Source organism: Mus musculus, chromosome 9 (assembly GCF_000001635.26).
Source record: "Mus musculus strain C57BL/6J chromosome 9, GRCm38.p6 C57BL/6J".
Lineage (NCBI taxonomy): Eukaryota > Metazoa > Chordata > Mammalia > Rodentia > Muridae > Mus > Mus musculus.
In genome coordinates this window covers 9043299-9068495 of record NC_000075.6, presented here as the reverse complement: position 1 = coordinate 9068495, position 25197 = coordinate 9043299, and the positions used below count along the sequence as shown (strand labels likewise).

Below are 25197 nucleotides of genomic sequence, written 5' to 3'. Positions count from 1 at the left end.
TCCTCTGGTAGTACTGTGTCCAATTTTCTGAGGAACCGCCAGACTGATTTCCAGAGTGGTTGTACAAGCTTGCAATCCCACCAAAAATGGAGGAGTGTTCCTCTTTCTCTACATCCTCGACAGCATCTGCTGTCACCTGAATTTTTGATATTAGCCTCTGACTGGTGTGAGGTGGAATCTCAGGGTTGTTTTGATTTGCATTTCCCTGATGATTAAGGATGTTGAACATTTTTTCAGGTGCTTTTCAGCCATTCAGTATTCCTCAGGTGAGAATTCTTCGTTTAGCTCTGAGCCCCATTTTTTTAATGGGGTTATTTGATTTTCTGGAGTCCACCTTCTTGAGTTCTTTATATACATTGGATATTATTCCCCTATCTGATTTAGGGTAGGTAAAGATCTTTTCCCAATCTGTTGGTGGACTTTTTGTCTTATTGACGGTGTCTTTTGCCTTGCAGAAGGTTTGCAATTTTATGTGGTCCCATTTGTCAATTCTCGATCTTACAGCACAAGCCATTGCTGTTCTATTCAGGAATTTTTCCCCGTAACTATATCTTCGAGGCTTTTCCCTACTTTCTCCTCTATAAGTTTCAGTGTATCTGGTTTTATGTGGAGTTCTTTAATCCACTTAGATTTGACCTTAGTACAAGGAGATAGGAATGGATCAATTTGAATTCTTCTGCATGATAACCGCCAGCTGTGCCAGCACCATTTGTTGAAAATGCTGTCTTTTTTCCACTGGATGGTTTTAGCTCCCTTGTCAAAGATCAAGTGACCATAAGTGTGTGGGTTCATTTCTGGGTCTTCAATTCTATTCCATTGGTCTACTTGTCTGTCTCTATACCAGTACCATGCAGTTTTTATCACAATTGCTCTGTAGTAAAGCTTTAGGTCAGGCATGGTGATTCCACCAGAGGTTTTTTTATCCTTGAGAAGAGTTTTTGCTATCCTAGGTTTTTTGTTATTCCAGATGAATTTGCAGATTGCCCTTTCTAATTCGTTGAAGAATTGAGTTAGAATTTTGATGGGGATTGCATTGAATCTGTAGATTGCTTTTGGAAAAATAGCCATTTTTACTATATTGATCCTGCCAATCCTTGAACATGGGAGTTCTTTCCATCTTCTGAGATCTTCTTTAATTTCTTTCTTCAGAGACTTGAATTTCTTATCATACAGATCTTTCACTTCCTTAGTTAGAGTTATGCCAAGGCATTTTATATTATTTGTGACTATTGAGAAGGGTGTTGTTTCCCTAATTTCTTTCTCAGCCTGTTTATCCTTTGTGTGCAGAAAGGCCATTGACTTATTTGAGTTAATTTTATATCCAGCTCCTTCATTGAAGCTGTTTATCAGGCTTAGGAGTTCTCTGGTGGAATTTTTAGGGTCACTTACATATACTATCATATCATCTGCAAAAAGTGATATTTTGACTTCTTCCTTTCCAATTTGTATCCCCTTGATCTCCTTTTGTTGTCGAATTGCTCTGGCTAATACTTCAAGTACAATGTTGAATAGGTAGGGAGAAAGTGGGCAGCCTTGTCTAGTCCCTGATTTTAGTGGTATTGCTTCAAGCTTCTCACCATTTACTTTGATGTTGGCTACTAGTTTGCTGTAGATTGCTTTTATCATGTTTAGGTATGGGCCTTGAATTCCTGATCTTTCCAAGCCTTTTATCTTGAATGGATGTTGGATTTTGTCAAATGCTTTCTCCGCATCTAAAGAGATGATCATGTGGTTTTTGTCTTTGAGTTTGTTTATATAATGTATTGCTTTGATGGATTTCCATATATTAAACCATCCCTGCATCCCTGGGATGAAACCTACTTGGTCAGGATGGATGATTGTTTTGATGTGTTCTTGGATTCGGTTAGTGAGAACTTCATTGAGGATTTTTTGCATCCATATTCATAAGGGAAATTGGTCTGAAGTTCTCTATCTTTGTTGGGTCTTTTTGTGGTTTAGGTATCAGAGTAATTGTGGCTTAATAGAATGAGTTGGGTAGAGTACTTTCTGCTTCTATTTTATGGAATAGTTTGTGAAGAACTGGGATTAGATCTTCTTTGAAGGTCTGATAGAACTCTGCACTAAACCCATCTGGTCCTGGGCTTTTTTTTTTTTTTGGTTGGGAGACTATTGATGACTGCTTCTATTTCTTTAGTGGATATGGGACTGTTTAGATCATTAACCTGACCTTGATTTAACTTTGGTACCTGGTATCTGTCTAGAAACTTGTCCATTTCATCCAGGTTTTCCAGTTTTGTTGAGTATAGCCTTTTGTAGAAGGATCTGATGGTGTTTTGGATTTCTTCAGGATCTGTTGTTATGTCTTTCTTTTCTTTTCTGATTTTGTTAATTTGGATACTGTCTCTGTGCCCTCTAGTGAGTCTGGCTAACGGCTTATCTATCTTGTTGATTTTTTTTTTCGAAAATCCAACTCCTGGTTTGGTTAATTCTTTGAATAGTTCTTCTTGTTTCTACTTGGTTGATTTCGCCCCTGAGTTTGATTATTTCCTGTCATGTACTCCTCTTGGGTGAATTTGCTTTCTTTTGTTCTAAAGCTTTTAGGTGTGCTGTCAGGCAGCTAGTGTGTGCTCTCTCTAGTTTCTTTTTGGTGGCATTCAGAGCTATTCCTCTCAGGACTACCTTCATTGTGTCCCACATGTTTGGGTATGTTGTGACTTCATTTTAATTAAACTCTAAAAAGTCCTTAATTTCTTTCTTTATTCCTTCCTTGACCAAGGTATCATATAGAAGAGTGTTGTTCAGCTTCAATGTGAATGTTGACTTTCTATTCTTGGTGTTGTTATTTAAAATTAACTTTAGCCCATGGTGATCTGATAGGATGCATGGGACAATTTCAATATTTTTCTATCTGTTGAGGCTTGTTTTGTGACCAATTATATGGGCAGTTTTGGAGAAGGTATCATGAGGTGCTAAGAAGAAGATATATCCTTTTGTTTTACGACAACATGTTCTGTAGTTATCTGTTAAATCCATTTGTTTCATAACTTCTGTTAGTTTCACTGTGTCCCTGTTTAGTTTTTGTTTCTAGGATCTGTCCACTCTTAAAAGTGGGGTGTTGAAGTCTCTCACTATTATTGTGTGAGGTGCAATATGTGCTTTGATCTTTACTATAGTTTCTTTAATGAATGTGGATGCCCTTGTATTTGGAGCATATATTCAGAATTGAGAGTTTATCTTGGAAGATTTTACCTTTGATGAGTATGAAGTGCCCCTCCTTGTCTTTTTTGATAACTATTGTTTAGAAGTCGATTTTATTCGATATTAAAATTGCCACTCCAGCTTGTTTCTTCAGACCATTTGCTTGGAAAATTGTTTCCCAGCCTTTTATTCTGAGGTAGTGTCTGTCTTTTTCCCTGAGATGGGTTTCCTGTAAGCAGCAAAATGTTGGGTCCTGTTTGTGTAACCAGTCTGTTAGTCTATGTCTTTTTATTGGGGAATTGAGTCCATTGACATCAAGAGATATTAAGGAAAAGTAATTGTTGCTTCCTTTTATTTTTGTTGTTAGAGTTGGGATTCTGTTCTTGCAGCTATCTTCTTTTAGGTTAGTTGAAGGATTACTTTCTTGTTTTTTCTAGGACGTGTTTTCCGTCCTTGTATTGTTTTCTTTCTGTTATCATCCTTTGAAGGGTTTGATTCGTTTTAAGATAATGTGTGAATTTGGTTTGGTTATAGAATACTTTGGTTTCTCCATGTGTGGTAATTGAAAATTTGGATGGGCAAAGTAGCCTGGGCTGGCATTTGTGTTCTTTTAGTGTCTGTATAACATATGTCCAGTATCTTCTGTCTTTCATAGTCTCTGTTGAAAAGTCTGGTGTAATTCTAATAGGTCTGCCTTTATATGTTACTTGACCTTTTTCCCTTACTGCTTTCAATATTCTATCTTTATTTAGTGCATTTGTTGTTCTGATTATTATGTGTCAGGAGGAATTTCTTTTCTGATCCAGTCTATTTGTAGTTCGGTAGGCTTCTTGTATGTTCATTGTTATCTCTTTATTTAGGTTTCGGAAGTTTTCTTCTATAATTTTGTTTAAGATATTTACTGGCCCTGAAAGACTCTAAGAGGAGCCCCTCGCTCAGGCCTCAGGACAATATCGGACACCCAAGAACTCACGATAGACTGAGCTTGTTGCAAACCACATGAGGCTTTATTTGGGGAAAGCCAGAGCTCTGGGAATGACTCATATCCCACGCAGGGGTAGAGGAGTCGACCTCGAGGGGAAAGAGGTCCCAGTTTTTATAGCCCTCAGGGGGGAAAGGAAAAGGGGAGATTAGGGGATTTCCAGATCTAAACAATGTCTTTTCTCAAGAAATGGGTATGGGAGGGGTACAAGGAAAGAGTCTGATGCAGGTGTAGCAACTCAGGATTGGCCGGACTGTGGTTGCTGGGAAGATTTTCTGACTCTTTCCCAGCAACCAATATCTCAAACACTTCATCAGTGGGCACACACATGGGTAAAGGAATGGTCAAAACATTGGCAGACACACAGGTTCAAGGAGTGGCCAGAGCATTGTGCACCTCTATTTTTCTAAATCATTGAAGCTAGTTCTGCTAACACTGACATCTATCTTGCCAATTTCAGGGCTTCTGTGTTTTTTTACATTCTGTCATGATCTTTCAGCCCTTTAAGTTGAAAGTCTTCATGCTCATCTACACCTACTATCCTTTGGTTTGGTCTTCTCATTGTGTCCTGGTTTTCCTGGATGTTTTGAGTTAGGATCTTTTTGCATTTTGCATTTTCTTTCATTGTTGTTTCCATGTTCTCTATGGAATCTTCTGCACCTGAGATTCTCTCTCCCATCTCTTGTATTCTGTTGTTGATGCTCGCATCTATAGTTCCTGATTTCTTTCCTAGGATTTCTATCTCCAGAGTTGTCTCCCTTTGGGTTTTCTTTATTGTGTCTACTTCCCTTTTTAGGTCTAGTATGGTTTTGTTCATTTCCATCACCTGTTTGTTTGTGTTTTCCTGTTTTTCTTTAAGGACTTCTACCTGTTTGGTTATGTTTTCCTGTTTTTCTATAAGGACTTGCAACTCTTTAGCAGTGTTCTCCTGTATTTCTTTAAGTGAGTTATTAAAGACCTTTTTGATGTCTTCTACCATCATCATGAGATATGCCTTTAAATCCGGGGGTCTAGGTTTTCGGGTGTGTTGGGGTGCCTTGGACTGGCTGAGGTGGGAGTACTGGGTTCTGATGATGGTGAGTGGTCTTGGTTTTTGTTAGTAAGATTCTTACATCTGCTTTTCGCCATCTGGTAAACTCTGGAGTCAGTTGTTATAGTTGTCTCTGGTTAGAGATTGTTCCTCTCGTGATTCTGTTATTCTCTACTAGCAGACCGGGGAGACTAGCTCTCTCCTGAGTTTCAGTGGTCAGAGCACTCTCTGCAGGCAGGCTCTCCTCTTCCAGGGAAGGTGCACAGATATCTGGCATTCAGACTTGCCTCCTGGCAGAAGATGAAGGCCCAAAACAGGAACTGTCTCAGAAGGTGTTAGCTTCTGTAGTCCATACTCTCACCTGTGCAGAGTAGTTTCGGTGGAGTCCGGGAACTAAGATGTCTCCCGCAGATGCTCAGGTAAAGCCCTCCTGGGCTGGATGGACACCTATCCTCTGGCATGGAAGGTGCCCAGATGTCTGGAGCCCGAAAAGGGGGCTGCCTCAGAAGCTCTGTCGCTCCCGCCTGTCCCAGAAGCTGTTAGCTTCTGTAGTCCACACTCTCACCTGTGCAGAGCAGTCTCGGTGGACTGAGATCCAAGATGTCTCCCGCCAGGAGAGGAGAGAGACCAGGAGAAACAGCAAGTCTCTGGAGTATACTGCTGAGGCCAACACATAGAAGAGTACATTAGATTAGGGGTAATTGTCTAAGCCGAATAAAATAACCATACTCCAAGTCTCATTTATTTGTAAACTAGTCGAGGATAAAGTTAAATTGGTTGTATTATAGGAATTTTTTTGTTTTTTATTTTTGTTTTGTTTTGTTTTAAGACAGAGTTTCTTTATGTATATCCCTGGCTGTCCTAGAACTCACTCTATAGACCAGGCTGTCCTCAAACTCAGATCTGCCTTCCAAGTGCTGGGATTAAAGGCACCACCTTTAAATTAGAAGTGAGAGACAGTGGGTAACTTCATCTGTAAAATCCACTAAAACAATTAAAAAATGACAAAATGTTAAATGGGGCTCTGTCATGGTTAGGGTTCTCATTGCTGTGAAGAGACACCATAACCATGGCTACTCTTTTTTGTTTTTGTTTTTCTTTTTCTTTTTTTTTTAATTGGATATTTTTAAATTTACATTTCAAATGGTTTCCCCTTTCCAGGTCTCTCCTTCGGAAACCCTCTATCCCACCCCCCTCCCCCTGCCTCTATGAGGGTGCTCACTCATCCACCCACTCCTGTCCTCCCACCCTGGCATTCCTCTACACGGGGGCTTTGAACACTCTAAGGCCTAAAGGCCTCTCCTCCCACTGATATCCAACAAGGCCATCCTCCGCCACATATGTGGCCAATCCCATGATTGCTCCATGTGTATTCTTTGGTTGTTGGTCCAGTCCCTAGGAGCTCTGGGGGCGTCTGGCCTGTTGACACTGTTGCTCCCTCCATGGGGCTTTAAACCCCCTTAGGTCCTTCAGTTCCTTCTCCAACTCCTCCATCGGGGATCCCCAAGCTCAGTCCAAGGGTTGGCTGTGAGCCTCTGCCTCTGTATTTGCCAGGCTCTGGCAGAGACTCTCAGGAAACAGCCACATCAGGCTTCCATCAGCAAGCACTTCCCAGCATCCACAATAAAGTCTGGGTTTGGTGACTGTATATGGGATTGGTCCCCAGGTGGGACAGTGTCTGGATGACCTTTCCTTCAGTCTCTGCTCCACACTTTGTCTCCATATTTCCTCCTGTGTGTGTTTTGTTCACCCTTTTAAGAAGTACTGAAGCATTCCTAATACTTGGTTGCATCGTTTCAGAAGTCTGGTGGTTGGATTTAGGGACACAATTCATTAATTCCAGGCTAGTTACTATGAGAGTACTGTAGTATGATCCAATCTTGTTAGTAGTAGCCTGTCTGATGTCAGCAATCAGGCCTGCAGGTGTGACTTCTGCTCAGCCTGTGAGCTAGAAACAGCCACTTTGGCTCTGAAGGTTTCTCAGGTTTCTACTGTCTTCTTATGTGCTAGTTTGCACCATCAATGATGACACCTTTTAAAGAAAATTAAATCTTTAAATGAAACGCTGCCTGAAACAGGATGTTGTGCCCAAAGCTTGTCTTGGAGAGACCATTGTCACGTCTTTCCAACTCCTGCTTTCACTCTTAGTGACTTTTGTGGTTTGAAAGTGGCCATATGGGGACTACTGGTACCACAGAAGGCAGCATATATCACAAATTAGAATTTGTCTCTCGAGAGCCACCACTTCCTTCCGATGCCCAACTTAATTCACTTTCCTAGATGATGATAAGAAAAAAGTGGTACATTTATCTGGAATCTCACTTTTCTTCTTACTGGGAACTACAGTGGCCCTAAATGATTTTCCAGAGCCAGAAAATTTTTGGCTAAAATCTACCTAATTTTCAACATATGTTAGTTTAAACTTTGGTATTCTCAACTTTAAGCCCCAAGTGAGTTGCTGATAGTACTGGATTATTTATAACTCTATTGCCAAATACAAACTAAGTATGTGATCATCTTAAGAGGTTCTAACTAAAACTCTTGTTTCTGTGATGACCAGGGCAAGAAGCTGAAGCTGCACGTTTTTGTGCTACCTTTGCTTGGCTACATTACCTTTGTCAATGGCTCAGAACCACATTCTGTTCCCAGGTTTCCTATCAGTAGACACGCTGCAGAAAGCCCACTCTCCTCAGCTGCTTTCATTATCCCAGTTGCTGCTGGAGAAAGGAATGGGACAAGAAAAGTGGCCTGTGTGCTTGTGTAGATCCAGAGTCACTCTTCCAGGGTGTCTGACTATGTCATGGAAGAGGAGAGACAGAGCCAGCTGAAACAATGAAACTGATTCAGTAGCTTTCTCACACACTGACTGCAGTCAGGAGGAAGAGGTGCCCCTGGTGTTGGTAGAACATAATTCACTATGGAACTGTTGGTCAGCTTTTTGTTTGGTTTTGGCTCTGCTTAGAAAATGCATATGCCAGATTTTCCACAATGGGGTGTAGCCTTCTTGATTAATATCCTCAAACACTTCTTTTATTAAAATCCAGACTTGCTATAAGGCAGCTAAGATCTTACAATCTTACCTTCCCTGTTTCCTCTGCAGGCAGCTCTGCCAGGCTCCCCTGCCTCCGGTTTTCAGGACAATGACTTCTTCCCACATTTCCTGCCTCACTTCCTCTCTTTCTTCCTTGCCTTCCTCCCCCAGCTCTTTCTTTCTTTTTTCTTATTAAGTTTTCAACATATGAAGACATGGATTCTAGTGTGAACTTCTTACACATGTATATAATTACTCATTGTCCAGCTCACCCACACAGAGTTCTACTCCAACCCCCATTGCCCTGCCCAGCTTCCCTCAAACCATATTCCTGTTTCACTACAGACTCATCTATCCCATCACCTCTTACTCTCCTTACTCTCCATTCAGATATCTTTGTTCCTCTTCATAGGCTGAGTTAATTCACTGTCAATTGTTTATGTCGAGAACCAATTTCTATCATTTTCTCTCAGAATTTAGTGCATTTCTGACTCTGTAGATTCTCATATGCCTTTGTATTCCTCTCTGTAAATTTCTTCCCAAACTTTTACTGTGATTTTAATAGAGATTTTTAAAATTTACTATAGCCTTTTCACTTCATTTGTGAAGGTGTTGTAGCTTGTTGTATCATACCCTTTGATGGATAGCTCTGTATGTGTCTGTATTTATCTTGACTCTACTCACTATAAGCGCTAGTCAGTTTTAGCTGCATTAAAACTGTTTGAAGAAACTAGTATTTAATGAGAGTTTGTGGGGCTCACTCTGTCCTCACTTCCTCTGTGTATAGACTCATGAGGGTTTGTGGGGTTCACCTGTCCTCACTCCCTCTGTGTATGAGTCATGAGAGTTTGTGGGGCTCACTCTGTCCTCACTTCCTCTGTGTATAGACTCATGAGGGTTTGTGGGGTTCACCTTTCCTCACTCCCTCTGTGTATGACTCATGAGGGTTTGTGGGGTTCAGTATGTGTGACTACCTCCATGAATAGACGCATGAGTGCTTCTGAGGTTCACTCTGTCCTCACTTCTCTGTGTATAGACTCATGAGGGTTTGTGGGGCTCACCCATCTTCACTCCCTCCTTTATAGACTCATGATGGCTTAACCCTGTGTCACATGCTAGGCTTTTATATTTTAGGCAGATTCACAGATTGGCCGAGAACATCAGAACTTCTATGAAGCTTCATTAGAATATGTCTTTAAGATCCAAGAAGTTCAAGAGAAGAAGAAGTTTGAGTTTGTGGAACCGGTAAGTTTTAGTTTTTTAATTTTTAACAGCCTCAAAAATGATCTGTGAGAAAAATGTTTTAGAGCAACTTTTTTGTTTGAAATTATGTTTAATGAAAATTATTTGAAAAAGGAAATTGGGGAAGGATAAATACCTTTAGGGCAGTAAATTCCTCTGTCATTTTGTAATGGTATGAAATGTTTCAGAAAAACCCATAGAATGCACAATTCAAAAACAGAATTTTGGATTCAGTCAATAATGTATCCATATTGACTCACTAACTGTAATAACTCTTCCATAGGAATGCAAGCTGTTAACTATAGAGGCCATATGTATGGCATGAAGGATGGGTGGGTACTTGAGGGGGTGCAGGAGAGCCCTCATTTCTTGAGGATACCTATGATATGCTACAAACAAAACCTATTAATTTAAAGTTAAAAAATGGTGTACATTGCTGTGGCAGTGAAGTTTGATTAGTTAACTTGATTTGGCTAGGAAATGCCCAGGAGATGAAGGACACTCACTTTTGATTATATCTGGGAGTGCCTTTCAAGAGACGATTAACTAGGAGTATGGAAGGGGTGTGTTAACCATCCCAAATATGAGTGGCATGTCCCAAGGGCTGGGATCCTGGACTGAATTAAGCTTATTTCATTTTCTTAGCATTTTTTCCAAGTATGGCCTAATTTGTAACAGTATTGCTCACATGAACATCTTCATAAAGTAGCATCTGTTATAGATAAGGTCAGCTCTGGCATCAGGGCAATCTTCTGATACAAGTCTATAGACATAGCTCAGTTCCCATGAAATGAGAAGACAGGCTTGCTAGTGCCTAAGGAAACCATAGAGCAGCTACTCCTTTCTTCCTTTGACAGTCTGTGAGATACTCATGCATAATGAAAATGAAATACCATGGACCTGGGCACCTAGAAACTCTGCCTGACCAGAGACATGGGTTCCTTCCGGTCTGAGTCAGTGTCCTGAGCAGACCTTGGGTATGAACTCCACAGCCAGTCCCGAAACACCTAGAGGAAGCTCCATTCCCAGGTACTTTAACACACACAGGATCATAGGATTAAAGATGTCATGAGTAGGCTTTGGGTGCTAACTCCACAGCCAATTCTACAACACCCAGAAGAAGTTCCACTCCCAGGCACTCTAAGAAGCCTAGGACCACAGAATCTCAGGATCCCAGGATTCCAGGAGCTTGGACACACCAGGATCTCAGAGTCCTAGAGGCAACTTGAATCCCAGGAGCTCTGACATACCCAGGATCTCAGGATCACAGGATCCCAGAAACAGCTGAACTCTGAGGAGTTCTGATACAACCATGATCACAGGAAGGACAGGCTCCAGTTACATATAGAGAGGGCAGGTAGCACTAGAGATAATCAGAAGCTGGGAGGCAAGCCTAAGTATAAGTAACAGAAACCAAGGTTGCTTGGCATCATCAGAACCCAATTCTCCCACCATAGCAAATCCTGGATACACCATCTCACCAGAAAAGCAAGATTCTGATCTAAAAATCACTTCTCATGATGGTGATACAGGACTTTAAGAAGGACATAAATAACTCCCTTAAAGATATACAGGGGAACACAGGTAAACAGCCAGAGGCCCTTAAAGAGGAAACCCAAAAATTCTTTAAAGAATTACAGGAAAACACAATTAAACAGGCAAAGAAAATGAACAAAACCATCCAAGACCTAAAAATGGAAATAGAAACAATAAAGAAATAACAAAGGGAGACAACCCTGGAGATAAATAACATAGGAAAGAAGTCAGGAGTCATAAATGCAAACATCATCAACAGAATACAAGAGAGAGAAGATAGAATCCCAAGTGCAAAAGATACCATGGAAAGCATTGACCCAATAGTCAAAGACAATGCAAAAAGCTCCTAACCCAAAATATTCTGGAAATCCAGGGCAAAATGAGAAGGCGAAACCTAAGGATAATAGGTATAGAAGAGAGCAGATAATGCCCAACTTAAAAGGCCAGTAAATATCTTCAACAAAATTAGAAAAGAAAACTTCCCTAACCTAAAGAAAGAGATGCCGATGAACATACAAGAAGACTACAGAACTCCAAACAGACTGGACTAGAAAGAAATTACTCCCATCACATAATGGTCAAAACATCAAATGCACAAAACAAAGAAAGAATATTAAAAGCAGTAAGAGAAAAAGGTCAAGTAACATACAAAGTCAGACCTATCAGAATTAAACCAGACTTCTCAACAGAGTATGTAAAAGCCAGAATATCTAGGGCAGATATTATACAGACACTAAGAGAACGCAAATGCCCAGCAAAATTCTCAATTACCATAGATGGAGAAACCAAGATATTTCAAGACAAAACAAATTTTCTCAATATCTTTCCATAAATCCAGCCCTACAGAAGATAATAAATGGAAAATACCAATACAAGGAGGGAAATACACCCTAGGAAAAAGCAAGAAAGTAATATTTCAACAAACCCAAAGAAGATAGTCACACAAACATAATTCCACTTCTAACAACAAAAATAAAAGGACGTAACAATCACTTTTTCTTAGTATCTCTTAACATCAATGGACTCAATTCCTCCAAAAAGACATAGATTAAGAGACTGGATGCATAAACAGGACCCAGCATTTTGCTGCATACAGGAAACACACCTCAGTGACAAAGGCAGACACTACCTCAGAGTAAAAGATTGGAATACAATTTTCCAAAAAAAATGGTCCCAAGAAACAAACTGAAGTAGCCATTCTAATATTGAATAAAATCAACTTTCAACCAAAAGTTATCAAAAAAGATAAGAAAGGACACTTCATACTGGTCAAAGGGAAAGAATCTACCAAGATGAAATCTCAATTCTGAACATCTATGCTCCAAATACAAGTGCACCCACATTCTTAAAAGGAACTTTACTAAAGCCCAAAGCACACATTGTACCCCACATAATAATAGTGGGAGACTTAGCTCCTTACTCTCAGCAATAGACAGATCATGGATACAGAACCTAAACAGAGACACTGTGAAACGAACAGAAGCTATGAACCCCATGGATCTAACAGAAATGTATAGAACATTTCATCCGAAAGCAAAAGAATATACCTTCTTCTCAGCACCTCATGGTACCTTCTCCAAAATTAACCATATAATTGGTCACAAAACAGGCCTCAACAGATACAACAAGATTGAAATAATCCCATACACCCTGTCAGATCACCATGGACTAAGACTGGTCTTAAATACCAACAAAAACAATGGAAAGCACGCATACACATGGAAGCTGAACAATGTTCTATTCAATGGTAACTTGGTCAAGGAAGAAATAAAGAAAGAAATTAAAGGCTTTTTAGAATTTAATGAAAATGAAGACACATCATACCAAAACTTAATGGGAAACAATGAAAGTAGTGCTAAGAGGAAAACCCATAGCTCTGAGTGCCTCCAAAAAGAAACTGGAGAGAGCTTACACTAGCAGCTTGACAGCACACCTGAAAGCTAGAACAAAAAGAAGCAAATACACCACAGGAAATAATCAATCTCAGGGCTGAAAGGAAAAGAACTGTACAAAGAAGCAACCAAACCAGGAGCTGGTTCTTTGAGAAAATCAACAAGATAGATTAACCCTTAGTCAGACTAACCAGAGAGCAAAGAGACAGTATCCAATTTACTAGAGACGGTAGTGAAAAGGGATACATAACAATAAAATATATCTTAAAATAATTATTCTGTTTGTTGAATATTAATAGTTGAAAATATTAAAATCATATTCTGCAAACATAATGGACATTTTATTGATAATCTTTCTCACAGTGCTTGAAATTAGCATGTTCTTAATGTTTAACTTCAAAGAGTTTTTGCTATTTTGAAATTTTTAAAATATACTTACTGATAAAATAATATTTCTTCTAGAAACACTGATAATTTTTAAAGTAAACTGATTGTTAGACAATGTACACAGATATATAATGCATTTTAAATACTCTCTCACTATGTCAGGTTGTATCATATAAATGCTTTTTAATATATTTCTTAATGATTCCTTTTTAATACTTTATGCCCTTTTACTATGCTTAACTCCCAAAGAATATTTTGTATGTTTTGAAATAATTTAGTATTCACCATTAGATATAGAATCCTCAGTTATGGGTAGTATTAAATATTCACTAGTGATATGTTTAGGGTATAAAAAGATATGAATATAAAAGTTGAACAAATTTTTTATGTATTATTTGATTCTCAAAATACTTAATACTATTAATATGTTTAATGTATCAAATGCATTTGAATAATAAAAAAGTTTAAGAAAAAAAGAAAAATGAAATACCCTATCCCTGTTTCAGAGAAATGATGACAGAGTGAAGAAACACATCTGTCATAATCTGCTTCCATGTGGGATCCCACCAGACTTTGCAGTGGGGAGGAGCAGAGCCTGCGAGAATGTGGGTCCTCTCCTGGGTTGCAGGTTCTCAGCTTTGGAGTCCAGCAACTCAGTGGTATAAGCAAAGCACTGTGTATCATAAGGCTAGTACCCTGATCCAGGAGGATTAGGAGCTTTGGAGATACAATTCAGTTTCAAGATTTTAATTTTCTACCAACTTTCCTGGGAACTCTGCTTGCTGAAGAGCTAAGTAGTTAATTTCCCTTAGAATGAAAAAGTAATTTACCTAACAGACCATCTGATCAAACTCCATATGACTTTAGAGAGGCCTTCTGAATCTCACTGTGGTTCCTGAGCCTAGCAAGCCATATTTTATGGCAAAGGGCACTACTTATGATTCCTACTCCCCTCTTTCTGACTAAGCCCTGACAGAGAGCCCCATGATGAGGTTTTATTGGGTGTGTGTGTGTAAGATTTTGAAAAACTTTATATATGTGTATGTGTGTGTGTGTGCGCGCGCGCGTGTGTGTGCACACATGCACAAGCACACATGTGCATGCAACTTGGAGGCAAGAAGAGGGCATTAGATCCCTGAGAATCAGAGTTAACAGGTTGTGTGCCTCCTGATGTGGGTACTGGGAGCCAAACTTGTATCCTCTGGAAGAACTGGAAGCTCTCTTAACCACTGACCCATCCTCCTGCTGGCACACACTGTAGTTTAGAAAGCCACGCTTCTTACTTCTGCCCTAGGTGGAGAACTCCTGTAACACTTGCCAATAGGCATTTCTAAGTTAAGGCCTATTTTTAAACCACAGTATGAGAGTCCATAAATTTTGACAATTTAATTTTCCCTGTACATTTCTTCCACACATATTTACATGTCTTTCTGGCTCTGCCCACTAACTGTACAATTATTCCTTGTCTGAACTTGGGATGGTATTTTCTTATCTGTGTACCTTCTGGAGAGTGACTTAGGGATGGGCTGTTGCCACATCTGAGCTTTCTTATGGCTCATTCTGTCTGGAAACACTCAGGTATCTCTTTCTATGATATGATCTTAGTTGTATCAAAAGGAAAATTTATAATCATTTGTTCACAGATGGCAGGCAAAAGGTATGATTAGTATTCTTGAACTGTGGGGAAATGGAAGCCTCCATTCACTTGAAGTGTGTGTGTGTGTGTGTGTGTGTGTGTGTGTGTGTGTGTGTGTTTCCCCCTACCTTATCCCAAATTGTGACATCCCACTTACCCTTCTTGGCAAAGGTCTTTTTTATGACAGTCAATTTATTGCAGTATGTATATAAGGTTCCTGATGTGTGGGGAGGGAATCTATTCAGATATTCACCAATGCCTGTTTATTCCCTAGTTGTGAGACTCTTGAGAATCTTGTGAAGCATTGGTTAACCAGAGATTTGTGGTGTGTGTGGGAAGATATATGTGGTTCACTGTTTAGGGGGACTCAGTCCATTGTGATAGAGAATGCAAGGTAGCTGTGGGAGATGGCTCAGATCTGGGCAGAATAGAGAACTAGAAGCCAAGTGGATGGTAAACCATAAGTCTAACTTGCAGTGACTCATTTCCTCCAGCAGCATCCCACCTCCTGAAAGTTCCACAGCCTCCCTAACAGTGCTACCAGCTGAGAACCAAATGTGGCCATTCAAACTCTGCCATGGTCACTGATATGTATCTGTTTGTCAGTTCCCATCACAGTGAGCTGCCCATTTATGCTGTCTGGCATTAAGTTGGAATGACATAAGATGTGTAAGCCTTCCTACTCTATTTTTACTAAGAGCTCTTTGGTCAGCTAGTACTGCTTCCCATTCTATGTGAATTTACAATTTCTGGATTCTGCAAAGATGTGACGTGTGGTTTTGATTTTACCGTACTTGCCTTTCAATGTGGAGAAAATACCTTCTTAACAGTTTCAAGTTCTTCAAACTGTGAAAGGGAGAGATTTTATTTGTTTCAATTTTTAATTTATTTATGCTACATTCATGGTTTTCAAAATAAGTTTTGAATTAAATTTACCAAATTAGCTGGTAAGTATTTTATTCCTTTAAGGCAGTTGAAGATGGGAGTTTTCTTAATTTCATTTCAGATTGTCTGTTGTAGTGTATGCCAGTATAAACTCAGTCTTTGCACACTAATCTCACAGAAGTGGCTTATTAGTTCTATTAGTTTTCTTTAAAATGGATTCTTTAGTATTTTGTGTATACAAGTTCAGGGCAGTGGCAAATGGTTAGTTTTGCAATTTGCTTTGTACTCTAGATGTCTTGCATTTCCTTTTACACACATGTACTTTGGTGTGGAGTGTCCTCCACATGCCCATGTATTTTAATGCATGTCCCAGTTTCCAGAGGTTGTGGAACTATGAGAAGTTGGTGTGTGGCTGTGGGAAGTAGGGGCTTTGGAGCATCCTGCTGCAGCTGGTTCTGCCTCTTACTAGGCACTGCCCCCGCTCTATCATCTTACTTTATCCCACTGAGTTGTCTGTGTAGAGATGAGTAGCTAATGCATGCCCACGAATCCATTTGGATTTTAGTCAAGTGGCCACCAATAGGTGGGAAGATTATGAACGTTTATTTAGTTCTAAAAATTATCTAAAAACATGGTGTCATGATGTCAAGTATGATTAGTATTGTTGAACTGTGAGGAAATGGAAGCTTCCATTCACTTGAAGTGTGTGTGTGTGTGTGTGTGTGTGTTTCTCCTTACCTTATCCCAAATTGTGACATCCCACTTAAACTTCTTGGCACAGGTCTTTTTTATGACAGTCAATTTATTGCAGTATGTATATAAGTTTTGACTTTTGGTTTTGTTTGAGGGCTAATAAATAACAATTTAACTCTAAACACCATGGAAACAATAAAGTGTGACAGAGTTTCCTGGTACTAAACGAATGTGAATCTGGAGAAAAAGTACTTGCCACCAAGCCCTATTCCCTAAAACCCACATGGTAGAAGGAAAGTGCCAACTCCTTCTTGATTGTTCTGTACATGTGCACCGTGACACACTCACCCACTGCATGCACACATAGACACAAAATACTAAGTGTAAAATAAAATTATACATCAATTAGTCCTTATTATCATTTTTGTGAAGGTCACATTTACTCTATAGAGAGCTTAAGCCTTATTTCTTTTTGTTTGTTTGTTTGTTTGTTTGTTTGTTTGTTTGTTTTCCCCCATACTGACCAAAGATGACGAAGGTCTGGGAAGGGCAGGTGTCCATATTCCCTGGGTCTTTCTACTGACCGCCATTGGTTTACCACCATGGCATCTGTCTAGTGTGCCACCAGCCTGTACATGGACACACTCCTTTTTAAAACGTTGAGCTCTACCGCCATCTAGGGACTCTTCTTTCACACCCATTTTGTTTAGACTTTACCAAGCTTCTTCCAAGGAAATGCAGCATCAAGGAAAAAGGTGACCGCTCTTGGTGTGCCATTAATTAATATTTCAGATTTATTTATTTATTTTACTTTGTGTGTGTATAAGCTTAGTCTGCATGTATGTATGTGAACCATATATGTACCTAATACCCATGGAGGCCAAAAGAGGGCCACTAAATCCCTGGAAACCAGAGTTACAGCGTGTTATAAGCTGCCATTTGGAGGCTGGATGTCAGCATCCAGATCCTCTGCAAGAGCAGCTAGTACTCTTAACCTCTGAGCCATCTCTCGGTATGTAATTTTTATGTGCTTCAATAAAATTGTTCACTCCCTTCTGGGTGCTTAGAATGTGTTGGAAGAAAATGCATGCTTCCTATTACGACGTTCTACAGCCCCACTAATGAGGCTGGCAGGGGGATTTCTGTCTGTGGCAGTCGATGTGTTGGAAATGCTTAGGATACAGAGCAACCTCAGAGAGACAGAAGTGCTGGAATCATGACTTTTAAAGCTCAATTAGCAAACAGGTCTCAGTGGAGAGTGCTGGCTCGCCACAATCTCTATCAAATTACTTCCTTTCGAGTGACTTGACAAACATGTGACACTTCTGTATGCATCTAATTTTTTAATAGATAAACTAACTGTACTCCAGAGCCTCAAGCTAGACTCCAGGAATCCACACACACTATTTAGATGCCATGATATTTCTGACACAGTATGCCTTCCCGCTCCCATACTCTGAGAAGTCAGAATATTAGAAAAGTAGATTTAAGGGTGTTAGATATTTTGTAGGTTTTTGCAATGTTTTAAAAATATCTTCCCTGTAAATGTAATTAACTGGGTGGCTTCTGATGGCTTTGAAATGACCCACTACCTATGATGTCTAATCCTCAGTGGGAGAGTTTCACTGTGGGCCAATTACTGATGCCAACAGAGAAAATGCTCTTCTAATGGCTAGTCAGAGGACTGCTGTTAGTTAGGCATTTCAGAAGTATTTTAATGTTTTTTAATCTTTGAAAAAGTCTAGATCTACACATGCAGGGCCTACCTGGAAGTGTTTAAATTCAGCTTTAAGCCCCAGTTTGCTCTAAACTGGAGAATTAAGTTAAATGAAAAAAAAAAAACTTAAGAAATTATTTTTAGTGTTAAACTCCTAAAAATGAACCTAACTCAGAATGGAGTTGACTTGCATGTTGAAAGAAAAGCATGAAGTCATCATTCCCTAGTAGATCCGGCTCATACTCGAATTAGCAATCCCAACACACACATGGGATGACTCTTGGGTGTTCCTGCCTCCCCACACAGAGGAGGTGAGAGAAGCCACTCTCATAAGAAGATGGTTTCAAATAGCCTTTCTCTTTTTAATTTGAAAAATAACAAATGGTACAGTATAGGCTTCTTTTGAAGGTATTTTCCACTCTATTGCAGCAAGAAGCTGTAGGCTGACCGAGACAGTGGCTATGGCTATGGAATAAGACTGCAGGCAATTATATAAAGTACCAAATGAATCATTTTTTCTAGATAAACTTAGTAACATACATACTCATCCCATAATTTTATAAGTCCTCCTTATTTACAGATGTAAGCACAAAAGAATTTGTTATTTCAAGGCTAGGAATATGAAATTTCTTTTCTGAAGATTTTGCTCAGAGTAAAAATGATCATGTGATCCTATGTTCTGACTCAACTCTTTTTTTTTTTGTTTTTGTTTTTTTTTTTTTTTGTTTTGTTTTTGGTTTTTGGTTTTTCAAGACAGAGTTTCTCTATATAGCTCTGGCTGTCCTGGAACTAACTTTGTAGACCAGGCTGGCCTCGAACTCACTCTTAATCTGCTTTAAATTCTCCTTGAATAGACTTCCCTAGTCAAAACAGGATCTATACTGCCACCTGCTGGTAAATTTTCTTTTCTCCCTCTGGACAAATTGTTATTGACTGTGGCCAGCTCCTTCCTGGGATATCCTGCCCAGTCTCTAAATCTAATGCCTTTTCACCTTCTGTTTTGTCTAGAGACCTTTCCCAGTTCTCTGTGATCCCCTTAGCGGCCCCCAGTGGTTGTTTGATGATGCATTTGGAAGGTAGAGCAGCGGACAATGCATGTTCATGACCTCAGGGAAAGACAGTGAAGGGGCAATGACCTCTTGTTTCTGCCTCACACCCATGTTTCCATGGCTAAATGCATTGATCAAAAATCATTACTTTGAGAAATTAGAATGACTGATAATCACCTTGATATTTTGTATTGGATGGTCTTTTCATATATAGAAAAGCAAATTTTTATGATTTTTTTACGTGCATGTTTTTATCTTTTGCAGCTTTTGTCCTTCCTTCAGGGTTTGTTTACATTTTACCACGAGGGATATGAACTTGCCCAGGAATTTGCACCGTACAAGCAACAGCTACAATTCAACTTGCAGAATGTAAGGATACTCTGTCCTCTTTGCCATCCCTTAGCAATGACCTCAAAGTGACTCAGTTAGGACCAAGCCAGACCTTATGTAAATGTGGCAAACCACAGTAGCTTAGGGAGTCCTCTTTACAGACATCCTCATGACTTATTTTGTAGCAACTAGGTGAATATATGCCAAAGAAGAACTGATTTCATGTTAGAAAAATGTATGTTACTGGGTTTTATAAAAGTATTACAAAGCAGGGTCCTTGCAAGTTAGTAGTAATCTTGTTAGCTTAGTGGGTGACTCAGGGTGAATGGGATTCTCACATCCTCTGTGCTGAGTATAGTTAGTACAGTGTATATACCTGAAATTTCTTTAATGGACCTTCAATTCTTCTCATCACACAAACAAGGACAGAAAATACATGTAGTGATGCATATATTACTTAGCCTGATTATAGAAATGATTTCACAATATATGCAGATACCAAAACATCACAGGGACTCACAGTGTGTTTGTCTTCCATCTCTCAGTTACTCCTCAAAGCCAGGAACACAAAAGGGACTGGCTGGCTTTAGGCAAGTCTCATTTGTTGAGAAAGCAGGATTTCTCCAGTTTCAAAGGGAAGGTCTCTGGCTTCGTGTTCTATGTCTAATATCTCTGAAAACACATGCAAAACACCTGCAATTAATTATTTGCAGAATATTTAAAAGTAGTTTTGAAGCATTCAAATGCCTTGCTTTAACATACAGATGAGCGCCATTTATACATTATCCGTTTCTACCAGCTTATTTTGTGATGTCCTCTAGCTCTTTTGGTCTCAGAACACATAGTGACATGTCTACAATTGGCCAATACATTTCTGCCATCCTCAAACCCGGGGAAGAACAAAATCCTACTGTTGAGTCATCAATCACTGAATGCCTGAGTGGATAGCAATCTAGCCAAAATACCCTTCACTTAGTCTTCTGTAAAAGGTGTGTGTCTCTCTGCTTATCTGGGTCTCATCATCATGGAATCTTGACAGTGTGCTACTGAGCTGGCATGTCCCTGCAGAGCTATGCAATTGGATTTTTCTCATCATGTTTGGATTTCTGCTTTTGCACTTAGGTTCCCCAGCAGAAATAATTTTGCCTTTAGCTTGTCTGCACTGTGGTTTTTTTGTTTTTGTCTTTTGTTTGTTTGGTTGGTTTGTTTTATTTTTCAATGTAGAAGATGGTTGTCTGTCTTCAGTAAAATAAAATAAAATGCAAAATTGCAGATGCCAGAGAGACTTTACAAGTTCTTTCAGTATCAGCTACAATTACCTCAGTTGGGATAGGAGAAAGGAAGCAGTTGAAAGACCCAGTCAATCTTTATAGTTAAAAGAATAAAGCAGCATGATAGTCCCCAGATAAAGACCCTACTCTCTCTGAGGATCACCTCTCATGGACCATCCACCGAGAGCTCTGGGAGTAGGCTTTGGACTTTATTTTTTGACACACTTTTGTTAGGGTGAAGCGCTTTGAATGCAAACCAGAGTCTTTCCGAGAAAACCTTACTCTTTTTCCTACAGCTTAAGCAAATGCACTATCAAGCGTATAAATTATTATTCTCAAAAGAAAGAAGAACTTGCATTCTGTGTGAATAAGTTTTACACTGGCCTTCTAACAACTGTATTAGTACTTCCAGAAACTAAACCATGTGAGTGCTTTCTAACAAGACTTTCAGCTGTAGACTTCACTGAGCGGTAGACTCTGGAGCTGAGGTTTTCTGAGTAGCCACCTTAATCTATCCATGTGAAACTTTTATTTGTGAGTTCATTATAGCAAAGTTATTTTCTTTAATTCTAAAAAAAAAAAAAAAAGTAAAAGCCATTAGGAAAAGAAGGGATTTTCTTTTAAACATGCTCATTGTCACATATATCAAAAGCATCATTTTTTTCTTCCTCAAAAAAGAGATTAAGTTCTTATGTATCTACTTTTAATCTTAGCTAATCCAAAGCTAGCAGATGGTCAATAATTTCATTTGCTGTAATTCACCAACTTGGGACTCTCCACAGAATCTGAATTAGAAAGTCTCTCACACACAAGAGTCAGAGAAAAATGCACAGAGTCATCCAGGGATGTTTCTACTAAAGTGACTCAGAGCAGGCACACAGCTCAGCACAGCAGATTCCTTTTACATTGAGTAGACTTGAAGGTTACCCTGCTCTCCTTGGCAGTTTTAAAACTTTAGTCAACAATTTCCTCAAACCTGGTGGAAAATGCTCAGTGAGTTTGTGGCTTCTCTTCACTTAAGACAAGGAATAACTTTGAAAGCACTCGGCAAGAAGTGGAGAGACTGATGCAGAGGATGAAGTCTGCCAATCAAGATTATAGACCTCCCAGCCAGTGGACCATGGAGGGCTATCTTTACGTCCAGGAGAAAAGTGAGTCCCAGAGACAGACTTGAGGTCTCTCTCTTATTTTACTTTTTATTTTCCATGTGTGTGGGGTCCATGTGTGTATATGCATGTTTGCATGTGTGTGGACACATGTGTGGTTGCATGCACGTTTATGCACTCATGCCCATAGTGGTTCATGTCATCCCTCACATCATTCCACCTTTTCATGTAGACAGACTCTGTCAGTCAAGCCCAGAGCTCTTCCAGTGGGGCTAGTCCCATTAGCTAGTGCATTAGTCAGGGATCTAGAGAAACAGATTTGATAGATTAATAAGAGGGGCTTATAGGCTATGATCCAACTATTCCAGCAATGTCTGATTTTCAGTGGAAAGAACAAGGGTCCTATAGTTGCTCAGTCCAGAATGTCTCTGCTGCTCCTCAGTATACACTGGAATCCCAAGGAAGTAGGCTTTAATAACAGTGAAGAAATTAACTTGACCTTGCTCGCAGGGCAAGCTGACAAAGATAGCAAGCATCCTTTTTCCATGGTCCAGATTTAAGGTGAATCTTCCCACCTCAAATGAATCAATCAAAAAAATCCCTCAGGTGTACCCTGCAGGTTGGGTTTTAATAATGGATATATTCAAGTCGGCAAACAAGAATAGTTATCACAGCCAGCTTGTTCTAGGACTCCCCATTTTGCCTGGGGGTGGGGGGCTGTCATACTGATACTTCACCTGGGTTCTAGAGGTCCAAATGCAGGTCTTGATGCTTGCATAACAAATAACTCCCAAGCCATTACCCTATCCCCTCCTTGTAAAAATGTGTGTATTTGTCTGTGTGGGTTTATGGTGTATGCACATGTACTATATGCAGGTCATAAGATAACTTGTGGAATCTCCTTCCGCCATCTTTGTCCCAGGGATTGAACTCAGGTTGTGAGCCTTGGCAGCAGACCCTTTTACTGCTGAGCCATCTAGCTGGCCCTGGATTTAGTATGTTTTATAATTTACCATGCTGTATCTGCACCACACACCTTGGTTACTTACTTGAAAGCATCACTATGATTTCATATAGGAAGACTGAATTTCTATACAGAATGTAAGACAGCCTCCTCTCCACCACTACCATAACCAGAGTGAGGAAGTGTTATTTCACCACAGACTTTAGTGAAGGATCTCCAGTGAAAAGACTACAGGGATCAGTTTTAGAAGGTAATTGTGGCAGCACTCGCTATTTAAAGTCCCATGGGAGCTTGTGAATGAAAGTCCTATTCAGGATAACAAATATTGCCCTAGTCATCTTTCCCTTAGCAGCATCATGCCATTAAATTCTGGGTTCTGCCAGTTTTCAGAAGTAAAAACAGCAATTATGCCATGTCACATTGACACTCTCTACTTCCTGAACAAAGAAAACAAATACCAGATACAACAGAGACCTGTCTGTCACAACAACCCCATGCCCAGAATCTTCTTCCCACAAAAATCAAAGTAAATCCACTTATATGTGGGTAACTGGGGTCCTTTCTGTGTGTGGTCAGTAAATGAAACCACCTTGACTATTTTGACTATTTTCACATCAGATGTACCCTAACATGCTATCCTTACATTTGTGATGAGCGAGCTGTTATTTCTGGCCTTATGGATCAGTATGTGCTTTGGAAATTAGAAAACTGCATGTTTAGATTTTTGCAGCAGTGTCAAATCAAATTGCCACCAAGGCTGAGAAACATTTGTTCATGCACTCTTTTGTTTGTTTGTTTGGTTTTTTTTTTGTTGTTGTTGTTTTTTGTTTTATTTTTTGAAGGGAGGTAAAGCTCTATTCTATAGTTTTACATCACTGACCATCAATGAGATAGTCAGGACAGAATCCTGGAGGCAGGAACTGACGGAGAGACAGTAGATAAGAACTGCTTACTAGCTTGCTTTCCACCGATTGCTCACTTCCCTTTCTTATAGAGCCAAGGCCCACCAGCCAAGGGATGGAACCACTCACAGTGGGCAGGGCTCTCCCACATCTAAAGCAACAAGAAAATAAGTCTCACACATGCCTACAGGGCAGCCAGATAAAGGTAATGCCTCGGTAGATATTCCCTCTTTTATAGTAAGTCTATATTTGTATCAAGTTGACAAAAGCTATAACATCTACATATGTCAACTTCAACACACAAATATATCACATACAGCCTTTTCATTTCTTGTCCTGTCCATTGAGACTCTAGGGTACTCAAGCAAGCATGTTCCAAAGTCTCCATGTTAATGGTGGAAAATGTTGGTTTAGTTGGCAATATACTATAATTGAAGGGTTTGTGATGGAGAACTCAGAGCTGTAGCATTGACTATGAAGGAATTTGGTATCATGTATAAGATGGTCACTAACAAGCCAATGAAAATTGCATGTGAGATACTCAGGTTGTGCTCAGTTATTAAATAGTGTCATACAAGCACATACCAATCTGACAGACAGACTTGGAAGCATGAATTGCCACACACTCTGGATGGACAAAGGACCCAGGGTCAGGTGAGGGGCTAGAATTATCTCTCTCATTAACCACATGCTCGTTTCAGATTTGAGGTTATGAATCTTGATGACTTTGCAGCTATTTTATAATTACAGCATAAGAAATAGCTATAGTGCAACTATTTTAAAATTATCCCTGCCTAGCTTACAAATAAATGAGACTCATACTATTGTTATTTTATTTGTCTTTGACAATTGCTGGGAGGTAACCCCTAATTTACTTTTTTGACTACTGGCCTGGCTGCCTCCCCACTGGGGTACCCAGATACTTGCTCTTCCTCCTGGCCATGAGCTCATGGTTCCTCTCCCCTCATGGCAGCTTCCACCTCTCCTCTTGTTCTTCCTCCTCTTGCTTTTCTAACCCCAACCAGGTAACTCAAAACCCACTACCTCTAATCCTCCAATAGTTGTAACTAATTTTATTCAACCAAAAGTTTTAAATTAAGGAGCAGGGTTTGCACAACAAAGAATTCACGCCTAGGCCTACACCTTCAGGTACAGAATTTAGCATTACAATACATAACAACAGACCAACCCTCAAGAATTAGCTTTGAGGCTCCAGTTCATAGATCTATCCACTGGTCATAGAGCATTCCACTGGTTCAGATAATATGATATTTATTTTAAATTTCTCAGCTTTGAAGGGCCAGAGTGAGTGTTATCTGAGAGTAATTTAATTTGTACTGAGTAAGAATTTCATCAAAGGTGAGGATTTGTGGCATTGAGCAGCA

At 39.7% G+C, this 25197-nt stretch overlaps 1 protein-coding gene across 9 annotated transcripts in view; it reads left to right on the top strand.

Annotated features, from left to right (window-relative positions):
* Positions 1-25197, top strand: part of Arhgap42 (Rho GTPase activating protein 42) — a 246521-nt gene that overhangs the window by 170532 nt on the left and 50792 nt on the right. For 6 of the 9 annotated variants that reach the window (NM_027823.2, NM_001372564.1, NM_001372563.1 and 3 more), the window contains 3 exons: positions 9337-9447; positions 19504-19608; positions 21862-21991. In NM_027823.2, coding sequence (NP_082099.1) covers positions 9337-9447; positions 19504-19608; positions 21862-21991 — 346 coding nt within the window. Of the gene's footprint in view, positions 1-9336; positions 9448-19503; positions 20849-21861; positions 21992-25197 lie in introns of those variants that run through there. The other 3 variants (NM_001372570.1, NM_001372569.1, NM_001372568.1) reach the window with 1 other exon arrangement.